Source organism: Arachis hypogaea, chromosome 13, assembly GCF_003086295.3.
Source record: "Arachis hypogaea cultivar Tifrunner chromosome 13, arahy.Tifrunner.gnm2.J5K5, whole genome shotgun sequence".
NCBI classification, from domain to species: domain Eukaryota; kingdom Viridiplantae; phylum Streptophyta; class Magnoliopsida; order Fabales; family Fabaceae; genus Arachis; species Arachis hypogaea.
In genome coordinates this window covers 129,502,811-129,518,293 of record NC_092048.1, presented here as the reverse complement: position 1 = coordinate 129,518,293, position 15,483 = coordinate 129,502,811, and the positions used below count along the sequence as shown (strand labels likewise).

Genomic DNA, 15,483 nt, shown 5'->3' with positions numbered 1-15,483 from the left:
AGAATGGTCAACTGTAAAATTTAAATTTTTAGAATTTTGAGTTAGGATTTTTTATATTTTTATATTGGTCTCATTTGACTCGAAATTAAATATTTTTTTAAAAAAATTATTTTCAATAAAATTAGTGACAAGTTATTTATATCTGGACTAATTTTTTTTTATATTATTTTATACTAGTTTGACCTGAATATTTTTTTCTAAATTTTTTATTTTATTATTGAATTTAAATATTAAAAAATAATTATATTATATGTATATTAAAATTAATTATTAAAATATATATTAAAAATAAATTAAATATTTTTTATTGAAAAATGAGCCCATGAAGAAGGCGGGTAGAATGCAAATCTAATTAAAAGGAATCCAACCCAATGTGTGTATATTGAAGAGATTTTCTCCATTAATAATGGGATGTTTTTGATTACTTAGGTTGATGGATAATCTGCTGCTACACGTTGATGACGTAAGCAAAGCCATCGCGAGTGGGACCCGAACACGCAAACGCAAACGCAACCTCTCGGGTGCACCGCATCGCACCTGATTAATCTCATGCAGACCCCCTTCCCTTTCATTCATTCTCCGCTCTCCTCAAACTCTCTCTCTCTCTCTCTTATTACAAACACCCCCCTTTCCCCAATTCCCATCAACCTCTTCGTTTCTTCCTGCTCTCTCTGTGAGTTTCTTCTTTCTCTCTCCCTCTCTTTCTTTCTTTCTTTCTTTCTTTCTTATCCGTAATTTTACTAATTTCGAGTTTCTCCTTATGCCGGGGATTTGATTTTTTACAATGGGATTCTCATGCTTGCTTGTTTGCTTTTCTGCTTTGCTTGTTTTTCATCAATGTTTGCGCTCCTTTGTCTTGTTTGCTTCAATATTTCAGGATAGTTTCACAAATCACAATCTACCCATTCCAAGCTGGGTTTCTTAATGTACAAAAGAAAAAAACCCCTCTTTTTTTACTTGGGATTTGAAAGTAAATAATAGAAACCCAGTATGATTCATTGACTGTTTTGGATTGCTTCTGGTTTGTTTCGATGGAAAGATAGGATATTTATTAGGAATTGTTCTCGTGTTTTGTTTTGTGTTGTTTTGTTTTATCACATGAGAATGGTGAATTCGCAACTCTTGGTTTTAGCACTACTCCACAGTCTACAGTATATTCTTTGCATTTTGGTTTGTCATGTTACGAACTGCTGATCTTAGGTTAGATTCCCCAAACCCCTTTGGTTGGTTTTGTAATCTTAGCACTATTACATTTCTGACCATGTTGTGTTTGTTTTTATTCCTCAGTGAAGAGGGGCTCATCCCTTTGCGCGTGTCCCGTTCTCTTCTCCAATCCTCCTCCTTCAGTGTATTCATATTACCCTTTTATAGTAATACTATGGAGGTTAAGCTATGGAATGACAAGCGCGAGAGGGAAATGTATGATAACTTTGCTGAGCTCTATGCCATTATCAAAGCCACTGAGAGGCTTGAGAAAGCGTATGTTAGGGATATAATCTCACCACAGGAGTATGAGTTAGAGTGCCAGAAGCTAATTGCGCATTTCAAAACACTGGCTTCCACGCTCAAAGACACTGTCCCTAGCATTGAGCGGTTTGCAGACACTTACAAGATGGAGTGCCCTGCTGCCATTAACCGGCTTGTGATATCCGGTGTTCCTGCCACAGTGGAGCATCGGGCGGCGGCTGCTGCCTCTACATCAACCTCGGCTGCCATTGTAGCTGAGTGTGTGCAGAACTTTATTACGGCTATGGATTCGTTGAAGCTTAACATGGTGGCTGTGGATCAGGTGCACCCACTGCTCTCGGACCTTTATGCTTCCCTCAATAAGTTGACGATCTTGCCACCTGATTTCGAGGGGAAAACAAAGATGAAGGAATGGATTGCAAGGTTGTCGAAGATGGGGGCAGCTGATGAGTTGACAGAACAGCAGGCTCGGCAACTTCACTTTGATCTTGAGTCTTCTTACAATTCCTTTATGGCAGCTCTTCCCAATGCCGGTACATGATTGAGTTTGGGGATGCTTGTAAATTAAATTGAGATTTCTTTTTGCCTTCCTTTTTTTTAACTAATTATGTTGATTAAAGAGGAATTTCTTATTTGGTCACTGCTTATATATTGTTAATGCTGGATATTGGCAAATTATGGCCCTATGCTGTTTTATCTTGTGTATGTGCTTTGGTTTTTTATTTCCTCTAGTTGTTTGGCTGAGTTCCCCTGTTGTTGCTGTGTAAATTGACTGACTGTCAGGAGGTTAAGATGAAGAACTCACTAAAAGAAATTACCATCTTACAGCCCTGAGATGATAGTAGTTTTCATTTATCTGTCTTTCATTAACTGGGTTTCAACCTGCATTGTCAAAGATCCTCTAAATAGTTAGCATCATGAATTGACATCAAGACTTCTGCGAGTCATCACAGCCTCCAAATCATGGCCAATGCAAAAGAGTCTTCAAAGATACTAAGTTCATTAATCATTTCATTCACATCTCTCTCTTCTTAGGCATTGGATAAATAACTTAAATGATTTTTAAATGATTTTTATTAATAGCAGTTTATAAATAAGTTATTTTGTGTTTGAATTTTTAGTTATAGAAATACTTATTTTAAAAATAATAGCGTTTGGATAAATAACTCAAAAAATACACTTTTTTTATACAAAAAATAGATATTAAAATAACTACGATAACAAATGTTGAATATTGCATGTCGATTTTACATAACTTAATCATTAAGATTACAATCGATTAGGCAATTAATTCTTTATTTGTTTTTTTATTAGTTCCATTTTTCTAGCGCTTTTAGCATTGGGTTCTTATCCATAACGGTGTTCTTATATGTGGTGAATAATAACAAAATTCTAATTCACAATAATCTTCATAACAATGTCAAAAAAATTATTGTGCAGTTAGTGTTTGTTGTTTTATTGTGTATGATATGGTAGGTGAAAATAAAAAAAAATGTAAAATGTGTATCCATGTATATTTTGTTGTTTTTTATTTTTTTTATTCTTATTAGAACTTCCTCCTCCTTTATTAAGGTCAAGAACTTGCTATAACTAATTATAAAAATAAAATCATATGTGAAAAAATAAAATTAAAACTGAGATTTTATATCACACACAATGTTAAATACAAACTTAGTAATAAAAATAGTGATAAAATAAAAAAAAATTACCTGGAAGGAATATTTGCAGTAGGTGATTCAGATGGAACATTGTCTGAAAATGCTGGTAGAAGGTCAATATTTCCAACACATGAATCATTACGTGAAAATGGTGGTAAAATGTCAGTACTTCTAGCAGAGTCATATATTTTTACTTTTTCAAGAAATTTTTACTTTCAAGAAACTGTGAGTTAACTCTTCAGAAAATTAAAAACTCTATGACTTTTCATCATTCAAAAAAAAAAAACTTCTGTTACTTACCAAACAAACAGGCTCTTAATCCCGTAGGCTTCTTGATCATAATCTAATCGACTTATGGGCATGCTAGACTCTAACATACGGTAGCTTGCCATCCAATCTTTGAAAAATAAACGTATTCATAAATGACATTTGCATTTGGTTGATTTCAACTTTTGAATGGGTAAATCTCGTTAAACGAGGTCAATTCTATTAGACAACATTAATACGTTAATACATCGTGGGATTATAATAAGGCCATTTTTGTGTCGCACCTTGCTGTAGTAGCTTTTCTTTAATTCATGTATTTAGTTCCACGTCGTTGAAGAAGCAATTTAAGCCTTAAAAAGGGGCCAAGTTATATAAACAAAAAAGAAAAAGTATTTTCTTTGGGGATTGACATCACCTGCGAGGTGTAGCTTATTCTGTTGGAATTTGGATCCCATAATATGATATACCTATTTATGATCTATCAAGTTGCATTATAGAATTGGATGATATGGAAAGTCAAGTTACTAAGTAAGTATTTCAACCATTATGGTTACAACATTGTGATGCTCATGTTTCTGTTGTAGTCTTCCTATTACAATTCTATGTGAATTCAAAAAAAGAAAAAGAAAAATCAGAATAACCTTTGTTCTAATGATCCTTAGCTTCAGAGAAAGTTGTGATGAGAATGAAGGCTATCTGGCTATGAATGAAAATGTGTGAAGTGATGTTGATCAAAACTGCCATTTGGCGAGGCACAAAACATGGTGAATCTAGCGTGTTTAATCAAAACAAGTGAGGCGCTATGTTTATCAGTATAGGGAAGAGGAGGACAATGATGAGGACAATGACGAGGAGGACGGCATAGCAGTACCACTTCCTGGAGTCCTTTTGAATATCTCTAGCTTCCTGAAGCTGCTCGGTGCCGCGGCGAACGAAGGAACTGGCATGAGCAACATGGCTCTCTATGTTGTTGAGCTGTTGGCCCTGAGACTCCACCAAAGCTGCCATGTCGAGGAACACCTGGTGAAGCTCAAGAAGGTTCTTCTCTATCTCCTTGACAGCATCATGTCTCTCCTGAATTTCAGAAATGGTGTCCATAATCTGACCCCTCCCCTGTTCTTGAATTGCTTTCTGGAGGAAGCTCTCACTCTCGCCGCTGGAGATCAAATTCTCAATGGTGTCTTCATCTGCCTTCTCCCCAGTGATTGTGAAATACCTGCGCTCCACTGTCTCCTTGTACTCCGATTGCATCCTGGCCCTCAATCCTTGAAAGTCATCCATCAAGTCCTTTAACTTCTTCCCCAAGCCACTAACAACCGAAGACCTTGTCCTGTCCGCTGAGGACCCTGGACCACACCCCGGAAGCTTTCTGTTTTCTGCGTTGGACCTTTCTAGAGCCTCCAGCTTACCCTTGATCATCTTCACACGTTTCAGGACCTGAGACACGTCTTGGTCCATTCTCGCGCGAAGATCCTTCATGGTCTGAGCATTGTGGACAATCTTGCTCTCTTCATTCGCCTCTTGCAGCTTTCTGTACAGCTTCTCGATGGTTCTCATCTCTTCCTTCACATTCTCCACATCTTCGAAGAACTTGTCCAGATTGATACTTTCCTTTCCGGCCTCCACATCGTTCATGTAGTCGCTCTGCGGCGCCACATCAGTGTATTTCTTGAAGGAACTTGAGAATAGGTCATTCATTTTTGCTTATGTTATGTTTTTTTTTTTTCTTATACTGTTTTGTTACTCTATGTGTTTCTGAACTTGGTAAATCAAGTATCAGAAATCACATATAAGACCATAAACAATGGTCATCATCTAACACAGTAGGGTATGTTCCTCATCCTCCTCTAGATTATGATCAATGGACTAACAGGGAGGAAAGTAGGTGGTGACAAAATGCAACAAAAATTGTCACCAACAAAAGGGTTCTGAAGAGAGAAAAGTCCCTTTTCTTCTTGGGGTGGTACTCTAATAGGAGGCTGTGAAACAAGGAACAACCGAATTTATTTGATGCTAATCAAACAAAGGTGCTTACAACTTGGAACCACCAAAGGTTGCTCCTATAACAACAAATGGCATTGCTGTTTTTCTATTTACACTTGACTTGGTCATATTTTTTCTGTGACTCTCTTTTGATCTTTTTTATTTTTAGGGAGTTTTTTAGCTGAAATTGTAGTTTATTTAAATAGAACTTCCCATCTCATCCCATTTTAAGTTTCTTTAATGTTCCTTCTCTTCTAATTAAGCCTGTAAATGGATAACCTTTTGTTGTTTAAGTCATTCTATTTATATATTTCTTTTTCTAAACAAAACAAAAACTAAAATGATCATAATTAATCAAGGTTGCGTACTTGCGTTACATTATTTTTTCTTCTTTATAAACTTCTGTTTTGAAAAGTGGTTGACTGTAGAATAGAACAAGGAAACTCTCGTAAAATAAAATTAAACGGAGTTCTCTTTAAAATTAGATTGTTATTTATGAATTTTACAATAACAAGAATTAGGATAAAGTTCTATTTTCATTGAAAATAAGATTGTCTCGTTAGATTCATGCTTTACAATAAATAAATAAATAAGTTAATTAATTAAAATTTTAAACATATCATTTATGGTTGGCAAGAAAATCATTAATAAATAGACAAGTTAATGATAAAATACACTATGTTTTTACGATTTGGATTCTCAAAATTTTGAATTTCACTTTAGAGGGTAAAATTTGATCATTTACCCTTGAATAGTTTCTCTCTCATATTTTCTTTTGGTCTCACATGTGAAATAAATGGTGAGAGATCACACTTTACCCTCTAAAATGAGAATTCAAAATTTAGAGGATCCAAATTCTTGTTTTTAGATGTTAAGCATTTCGAAATCAATCATTTCAAAGAAATCCACCAAAATAATTAATTAAAAAAATGATTTTGAAGTGAAAATTCATAGAATGAAAAAGATAAAGTATAAATATATAATTGCATTCCACCAACAAAATTATAATGTGCCAATGCTGAATAGATTCTATTCTAAAGTATTGCTCTTCCCATCAATATACACAAAGTTAACATTAATTACGGAGAACAAATTTGGGCTAATTAATTACATCAGCCTACCATCCCATTCAGCTGCATTTTACAATTTGCCTAAACAAACTGATATGATATCCACTTACATTACCGGACATATTGTTAGCTTTTCACCAATCCCTTTTCAGTTTCCTACCCCTCATTTATGTACAAGCACTCAAAAAAGAAGCATTTAATCGAAGTGGATAAATGTACACACAAAAATCTTCCCCACTTCAACATAGCTTTGCAAGAGTATGTCACTTTAAGTAATTACCAACTTGGGAGTTTGTTGGAACTTCACACATTCATAGTCAAAGGCTGCACAAGCTCCCTATCAGAATTGTGACTATTATTTCCGAGGACTACACCATTGCTGAGTTTTTGTTCCCTTGTTTCATCTCCAACTCCCTTTGACTGGCTACCTGAAGAATCTGCATCCCCGGAGTTCAAAATATTCAGCTGCCTGAGATGTCTTTCTGTGCCATCAAGCAGTGCCTTCATGCCACCAGAATCTGATCGCGGCGACAACTCTTCCTCTCGCTCGGGCTGGATATTGAGGTCGATTTGACCTTTGAATGGTAAGTTAGATGATTTTATCCGGTTAGGATCGTCATCTGAACCGCCATTTCCATCCTTGTTTGGGTTTGGGCTGCTATCTCCTGCATTACTACAAGGCAACGAGTCATCTTCAATCACTATTTCAGCTGATTGTCCCGGGGGAGGAGGCTGCTGCCTTTTCCGTATTGTCTCCGCCTTTTCTGTTTGTTTCTTCTCACGCTTCTGTTGTAGGGTAAGGAATCGACGTTTCACGGTCGAGCAGACAGTACATGTGCATGTCTGCTTATGCTTAGGGCCCTTCCCACTGGGAGGTTGAATGCAAACAATGCAAGAGCAGCCAGGTCTATGCCTGGGGTGTTTCGTTGTAACCTGGGTAGACGTAGGGAGTGACTCATCCTCCCCCAAGATAGCTAGGTTCGCAAGTGTATCAAGTCCTTCCATAGCATCAAAATTATCTGTCTCTTGCTTAGTGGCCTTCATTTTCTTTGAAATAACTGCCAAATAAATGCATTGAACAGAACTAGAGTTGTTATAATACCATAGCTTAGAAATACCTTAAAATATTACAAAGTACCAGAGAAGCAATTCAAAACATTGCTTCGAAAGAAGGAGTCAACATCGAAACCTGAATTACAAGAAGGTAGCAAATTCTCGAGCTCTTCTGCAGTCAGCTCTTGTGCCACTGAGCAAGAGGATCTGTTTTCATGGAGTAAGATTTAAAGAAAAAAAGGAGCTACCTTTCAGCAAGGCTTATGACTCAAAAAAGGGGAAAAAATCCATCAAAGTAAGGAGTCAATTGAAGCATAATTAGATATACAGTAAAAAGAAAAAATTTCCAACTCCTTCAACTTCTCGAATTTTTCATCCATACCACATCACTCTTGGCCCATATCCATTAAGCCTGTATGGCATGCATTCTTATTCACCAGGGATATGTGTTTACTAATTTCATCTGCACTGTCTTGCTAGACACATACAGAAACAAGAGTTCCACAAGAATTAAGAGAAATGGATCACTGCTGTACCTTTCTGGGTCCCATGAATTGTCAGAGCACGTCCATTTTGAGTGAAGAATTGCACTTGCTGGCAATTTGCGCCACTTGAGACAATTTTCACATTGAGCCCACTGGATCTTTTCACTGCCACAAAAATTTGATAATCAATATGCTCAATTAAATTAATAGAGTAAATTACCAAGAATAAAAGAGAGTAAATTTTGCAGAAGGTATAAATTGTCATTTTAAGGTTCTAAATAAACTGATAGCATAAGCACAATAATAAATACACTCGTGCATATAAAATGCTAATCTAGCATACACAACAAAAAACGAAAAATGAAAAAAATTGTGTGGTTTTTGATAACCATGCTAAGGTCACCATTAAAATATAAAATAATTCATGTGCCTTTATCGAATAGTTTAAGGTGGAGATAGAGGACTCTTAGCATGGTATTATTGTCTCTAGAGAGTTCCATCCTTGTTCTTATTCTTCTAAATACAACAACTCGAATTTTAACACAAGAAAGTGGGTCTGGGCATTGTCAAGGCACATTAAGATACAAGTCATTCATATGACTCTATGCAACAGTATCAACTTTAGAAGAAATTGTCCATGCAAGTTACAACAGAACATCATTCCACAAACTATTAAAAAATATGCCAAAGATATCGAGCCATCAACAAATCAAATTATGGATGAATGATGGAAGATAAGTGACTTACCCTTCATTACTAGTGGTGAAAATGGTTGGTTTACCCAGCACTGGAGCATCCTAAAAAAGCACAAGGGAGTCAAGAATTTATACAAATTTCTACCATTTAAATGACTAAAACAACAAGGTAACAACAAAACCAACCAAATAGTTAAAGTACTAGTCTAAAAGACTTCAACATTTTAAATATAAACAAAAAAAGCACATTACAATGTCACATGTCCACTTCCCTTCCTTCCAGTCTTTTTAGCTCGACTTTAAACTCATCTTACGCAAGAGTCTTACAACTACATGCTAAATTAACAGTAGGATAATTTCTAACATAAAGCAAGAAAAAGGTACCTCATATTCCTCAAATTCAAAACCTTCAATCACCACAATGCTAGGGACATGGTCAGGAGGCGGCCTTAGCAGGCCTTGAGCCTCTTGCCAAGTAATCTTGAGTTCTATCAAATCCTCATTTTCAATTTTTAAACGTTTACTCTTTGAACCCAAGATGCTGCTCTTTCTCTTTCTAGAGATTGAAGATTTGCTCCCAAGTGCTTCTTTTGCAATGTATCCTGATTTATCAACTTTAGACCATGAACTAGGATCAGCCATTTCAACCTAAATAAAGAAAGGAAGATACAATCAATTGGGAATATCTCAAATGACAAACATTTGCAGTTCAATGGTGTTTTGGTTTTGCGATACTAACTTCACCAATTGTGGAGTGTCCATTTCCGGTCTTATTTGCTTCATTGTCCTGTAAACAATAAATATAAGTTTTAAGTTGGAAAGTACAAAGTTTCAATTAACTCTACAAATACATGCAATATGCATAATATAAATACAAAATAAGAAACAAAAATTATAAGTCTTTATTAATTTCATGAATTAATTACAGATCCCCTTGTCTTTCACGAATTCTCTGTAAACGTGAATGCCGAGTCCTTGCTGTGTGTCAGCAGATTGGTTTTGGCATAAATTTCTTTACAGAACAACCACCACCATATCCAACAAAGTTTGAATATAAAGAAAGTACATGAAAAATAATATAGATTGCATCGTTCAGAAATTATACTTTTAGTCTCCAAGGCTGTGTTTGGTGAGGAGTACAAGACAGAAATACAAAGACATGCTAGGACACAAATATGTTTGGTTACAAAACAGACACATTAATACAAAGACGCATCACGGCACGTGGTAAAATTTGAAGAAATTTTTGTACCACCAAATTGGAGATACAAAGGAGGAAAAGAATTTTTTGTAATCTTATATTCTTAACGACCTTTATCATATTGTTCTATGGACAATGATGCCCTTAATTGAATCCACTTTCTTCTGTGTCTCCCTCTTTCTCTTCTTCCCTTCCCTTTGCCCCCTTCACCCACCCATTTTCCTCTTCTGACTTCCCCAGAATAACAAAAGCCTTTTCACCCCACCTCCTTGGAAACCAAGAGAGCCTTTTTGTTCTTTCAACCCTTGGAAGGTAAGATTCATTCCCTTTAAATCTTTAATTTTCATTACTGTTATTGCAGAAGTTGTGTTTTTCTCCCTCAAATTTTTTTCTTAGTGGTTGATTGTGATTTTTGTTTAAGGATTGGTTGATGCTGAGGAAGGAGATTATATTGGTAATTTGTGAGGGAAGCTGGACAGCAGATCTGCAGTGAGAGAAGGCATACCTGGAGATTTTGGCCTCGGTGGTGGTGAGTGGTTGATGTTTGTGTGTGTGTGTCTATAATGGAGGATCTATGATAGTGAAAGGAAGATAATAGGGATAAAATAGACTTCTAAAATTTTTGTACTTGTATATTTAAACACAAACCAAACAAGATACAAAAAACGCTTTTTTTTCTGTCTTTGTTCTTGTATTTATGTCTTGTTCCTATCTTGTCTTTTCACCAAATGCACCCTAAAGGCCGTACCTGATCAGATTGGGTAGCAGTTGAAGCCTTTCGAAATCCCATAACCAACTTCCCTTCTGGCTCCAGCCGGCTAAATGTTACTGGAGGAAAAAAAAGTAACACATTCAACAACTAATACAGGAGGAAAGGTCTTAAACTAGATAAATTATAAGGTCTAACTACAAGGATAGGGGGCTCGGCTTTGTGGTAAAGAAAAAAAAAAGATTGTCAACTTTGTTGGAATATTTGAACATTCAAGACATTTTAGAATATAAAATTCATCCAAGTAAATAAAATAGCATTAAGTTAAGGCGTGGAAGAAATGCAAGGCAGACTGAACTACAAGGATCGTTCATGCAAACCTCACATATGAAGGTAAGCTATCAATAAGGACAAACGAACGACGAATATTCCATATATTCTAGCATATCATGTCTTTAATACCTGTGTCACCTGCTTGCAACTGCATGGACTGTATGCAGGGAGTGACACCTTCCAAAACATACATTCTACTGTTATTGTTGGGCCAGAAACGAAACTGAAATATCCACTCTTTGCCTTTTGCATCAAGGATTTTGAGTGGCAACCCTTCAGGCTGTGAAATTGGAGGGAAATAAGCCTGTCTCATGCAGCAGAATTTTAAACTATAGAAAATCAGATTAAATGAAATAAATATGATAGGCTTGCCAAATAAATCAGATTTCCATTCTTTCTTTTTTTTTTTTTTTTTTTTTGTGGATAAAAATATTATTAAAAGAAAAGAATAGCATGCAAGAAAATAAGGTTTCCTCACAGAATAACAATCTAAAGACTAAGTGAATAAACCATGCTACAATGCACAAACCAAATCATTTGTATGTCAGATGAAGACACAGTCAAATAGATCATGAGTAGAGCACACCAAAATGGTGATCCCGTGACATCCAATTCACTACGCACATTGAACATCCATATAAATTATACCCAATCCAAACTCCAAAAGAGAATTACATCACTAACCTCAGCACACTTCTTTGGAAGCACTAGACGCCCAATTCGCCCAGCATCACTAGCGCTCAAGGTTTTTTGAAACAACGGGGTAATGACAGAATTAGAACTCAAATAAAGTTAAGGAATATAATTCTTCCGTATGATTTTAGTTACAGCAAAAAAATTCCATAGAAAAATGTAAGAAAGAACATGAATTCATGACATTATTATTATCATTTGTAGCTTAAAGGATACTCGATAGATATTTGCTGTAGCTCCTGATCGGTACATCTGGGCCAGTACCGTGGGAGTAACTGGCTTCTTCCTCGTGCATCTACTCGAGGCCGTCCATTACGAACTTGTGTTTCACCTGATGTGTCAAGTGATAAATGAACAGTGCCACTATATTGCTTTCCTAGAGGAGCTGGAGGGGTTTGTTGTAGTTGATTCCCCCCGGGTTGACCATTTCTTTCATTTGGAGATGCATAAGGTACAGGCAATGCAAAAGGTTGCGGAGATGAATCCTCCTTTACAGAAGAAGACTGCTGGCAAAGATTTAAACATGAACTAGGTTTGTCCTCATTCATTGCTCCTGTGATACAATAAAAGAATCAGGTCAAGTAGCTAACTACATGTTAATAAGAGATGCCTTGAGCTCCTAACTAATAACAGGTAAAAATAATGATAGAAACTCAGATAAAACGAACATTACCATTCACAAGCATTATCTCCTGTGATTCAAGCTTAGTGTTCCAGTTGGATATTCCAGGAAAATTTTCATTTTTCTTTCCCAGAGAAAAATCAGGCAATCTTTCATTTCCATAAATTTTGCCAAGTTTATGTGTCAATTCAACTAGAGAGGCCACACCTGGCTGCAGGTTGGATGAAGAAACAGAATTATATAGGCTGGGTGCTTGCTTCCATGGTACAGGACCTGATCCAGCTAACTGATTCCAATTATTTGTGGAGATGTCTCTAAGTCTTAGAGATAAATTAGAGCAAAAAGACTGAGACCATGGCCGGGTTGATGACTGACATGTATAACGGAAAAAAGGAATAATGTAATTACGCATATAAAGAAATAAATGTTGCATAAAACATACTTTAAGCTTGAAAAAATGTCAAGAGTCAAACCATAACCATGAATTTGGAAATATACAAGGGCAAAAAACCAGATAAAAAGGGAATTCAGAAAGTTAGGCATTGCAACGCACAAATAAGTAATTATTAAAGATGTTGAAAAAAAGGATAGGAAAAAATTTTGGCCGAATTTAATCAACATAGTGCATAAATAAAATAATATTTCAGAATTTAATCACCATTATAGATAACCTACCATATGATGTTCCTTTGCACATACATTACATTCAACTCCACCAGGATCCAACAACATAAACGAGTTATCTGAGACAATACATCCACAATGAATCCGCTGCAAAGAAATAATCATCATGAGTTAACACAGTACAACTTGACATGGGGAGTTCAAGTAAAAAGTATTTGGCGCCTAAAGAAGTACCATATAAAGCCCTTCAAGCAATTACAGAATAAAATAAAAATAAAATAAATATTTAACTCACCTTCCTACAAGTCTCACAGTTCCTCCAACCAGAAGTGTTCAAATGAAAAGTCTCGCAAAATCTTCCTTCTTCAAAAGCAGAGCTAAGAAACACAGTAACAATCAGATCTTACAGATGCAGTAGCATATATGCACCATATAAAAAAAACAACACAAACTAAAGATAAGCAGCAGGAATTATTTAACCAAAATAGTGTCTTTTGGTACAAAATGGTTTCTTTCACCATGAGCAAAAGATCAAAAAGGCATTCAGTTCTAGTACCCAGAAAGTCAAAATTCAAATGCATTGGAAATTTTGACAAAATGTATAATAGAAAAACTTGAGTCAACTGAATTCTATAATTACTTTTCCTCACTTTCATTAATGTGCATTGCAGTTGAAATGTTAAATGTAATTAATCTATGATTAGATTAGAAAATGACATTTTGATAGTTTGGGGTCTATCCCAAAATAGAAAAAGAAAAGTTGCATAGGAATAATAAAGTAAATTAGATTACAATAATTAAAAATCCTGGAATTTGGGAGAACCATGAAATGAGGCCAGGGTAACAGAGAGTTCGGAAAAGTTAACACAATCCTCAAATGTCTACTCTTTGCCTCCTAAAAAGTAAGGTGAAACCTCATACTTCATAATCCTTTACCCTCTCTTGTGTTCTGCTCTAAACTAAACTCTTAACAAATTTTAAGGGATTGGATTTAAGGGTTACTTGGCAATTCCTCATTTCAAAATACTCCCAAGCAAGACTCTTCCGCCATCCCTTTTAATCCACTATTAGTGTTCATAATTTCATATCATAGTCTAAAATGTAAAACACCTCCCAAATCCCACAAAAAAATTGAAGGTTGAAAGAAATCAAAACCAAATAACCCTCTCCAAAACTATCTATACATAGAACCTAGTCACGTAATTAAAAGAGCCCCTCAGTCCCGCTTATAAATGGCCCCCTAAGAAATTCTTCAAACTTCAGCGATCGTCACAATATACATTCAAGGTTCCAAGCTTTTAAATACATTATAAGAGAAGTTATTAATGGAAAGAGGGTTCCGTCCATCCGATCTCCAACACACGCTAACAAGAGCTTTTTAAATTAAAAGAAAAAAGGAAAGAAAAAACAAAGAAATAAAAAGTGACCCCAGCTATTTAGATTAAAACCGTAAAAGAAATTTTTTTTTTTTCCAAAACTAATCTCCAATTCACATTATAATTCCAAAACGCCACGCAATGAACAAAAATATGGGAAGTTTCAAAAAGAAAGAGCAAAAGGAGCAAACTTTGTATGAAAATCCCAAAGGCAACCAACACTAACACTGATAAACCTCAGCTAATTCCCAATCTAGTGGCATAAACAGCGCAGAAGTAACCAAAAGAGAAATATATATGTGTGTGTGAAGGTTGTAGTAACAGAAAAAAGATAAAGTCAAAGAAACTAGTTACCCGCATCGATCACAAAGTTCAGCTCGGTCTCCGGAACGGAGTCTCCAACCTTTCTTAGGTATTTGAGACTTCAATTCTTTACATTCAGGGTTGTAGCAGAACCCGGACGACGGCAAGGAGGAAGAAGACACGGAAGCAGCAGCAGAAGCCATTGAAATTTGAAACTATACAACTCTGCAAACTTTTAACTACACCACCAAAATCAACAAGCAGCACCGAGGAATCTGCGAAAGAAAGGTGGCGTGCTTCTGCAGAGAGTGAAAAGTGGAAGAGTTGTTGGTGGCGCGGCTTGATCTGTAATCATACGTGAGTGAGTGAGGGAGAGAGAGAAGAGAAAGAGGGAGGGGGTAGAGAGAGAAAGGTATGATACGGTATGGTGGGAGTAATAAGGACTAAGGAGTCTTTTTCTTTTTTTTTTTTTTTTTTTTTTTTTGGGGACATGGAGTAGTAAGGAGTCTGAATTGTTAAATGTAGTAAGTAGTAACGTCGGAGAGAGAGAGTGTGTGTGTGTGTGCGTGCGTTGTTGTGAATTTGGGTTTGGCCTCCGGAGATGCCAACGTGTTTGTTAGATTGGTTTTTTTTTTTAATTAAAAATACTGTGAAAATTCAGATGTAACTAATTGAAATTAATAGTTAAAAATAATTAAATAATTTAATCAGTTAAATTTTTATCTAATAGATCTTAATATTAACTTTTCATAAAATTAATTATATCCTTAAAGATATAGATAAAAAGATATTATTTTTTCGAATTTTAAAATTAAAAATAAGAAAGATTGGCTTGAGTTGATTTATGTTGCAGTTAATTTCTTAAATTTTTTTTGAAAAATAATTGAGAATACATATATTTTAACTTTTAAATAAATAAATATTAAATTTTTATCTTTTTGATA

At 35.5% G+C, this 15,483-nt stretch overlaps 3 protein-coding genes across 4 annotated transcripts; 1 reads left to right on the top strand and 2 right to left on the bottom strand.

Moving 5' to 3' along the window:
• Window positions 1-384: 384 nt before the first annotated feature.
• LOC112733410 (vacuolar protein sorting-associated protein 28 homolog 2) lies at window positions 385-2,151 on the top strand. Its single transcript, XM_025782353.3, has 2 exons — window positions 385-673; window positions 1,288-2,151. Exon 2 carries the CDS (start codon window positions 1,379-1,381, stop codon window positions 2,006-2,008), a length of 630 nt encoding a protein of 209 aa, XP_025638138.1. The 5' UTR covers window positions 385-673; window positions 1,288-1,378; the 3' UTR covers window positions 2,009-2,151.
• Window positions 2,152-3,896: 1,745 nt separating this feature from the next.
• Window positions 3,897-5,704, bottom strand: LOC112733409 (syntaxin-124-like). The gene has a single exon (XM_025782352.3). The coding sequence runs from the start codon at window positions 5,088-5,090 to the stop codon at window positions 4,176-4,178; it is 915 nt and encodes a 304-aa protein (XP_025638137.1). The 5' UTR covers window positions 5,091-5,704; the 3' UTR covers window positions 3,897-4,175.
• Window positions 5,705-6,340: 636 nt separating this feature from the next.
• On the bottom strand, window positions 6,341-15,088 carry LOC112733408 (B3 domain-containing protein Os07g0563300). Of its 2 annotated transcripts, none has more exons than XM_025782349.3 (14): window positions 14,591-15,088; window positions 13,156-13,237; window positions 12,912-13,007; window positions 12,288-12,606; window positions 11,831-12,167; window positions 11,606-11,702; window positions 11,051-11,225; window positions 10,628-10,707; window positions 9,418-9,465; window positions 9,063-9,326; window positions 8,731-8,780; window positions 8,035-8,148; window positions 7,635-7,705; window positions 6,341-7,503 (listed from the first exon to the last, which is right to left on the bottom strand). In XM_025782349.3, exons 1-14 carry the CDS (start codon window positions 14,740-14,742, stop codon window positions 6,749-6,751), a joined length of 2,640 nt encoding a protein of 879 aa, XP_025638134.1. In that variant the 5' UTR covers window positions 14,743-15,088; the 3' UTR covers window positions 6,341-6,748. The 2 variants fall into 2 exon arrangements, with proteins under 2 accessions (XP_025638134.1, XP_025638136.1); XM_025782351.3 differs by having other exon boundaries at window positions 13,156-13,223; window positions 14,591-15,029.
• Between the last annotated feature and the right edge of the window lie 395 nt (window positions 15,089-15,483).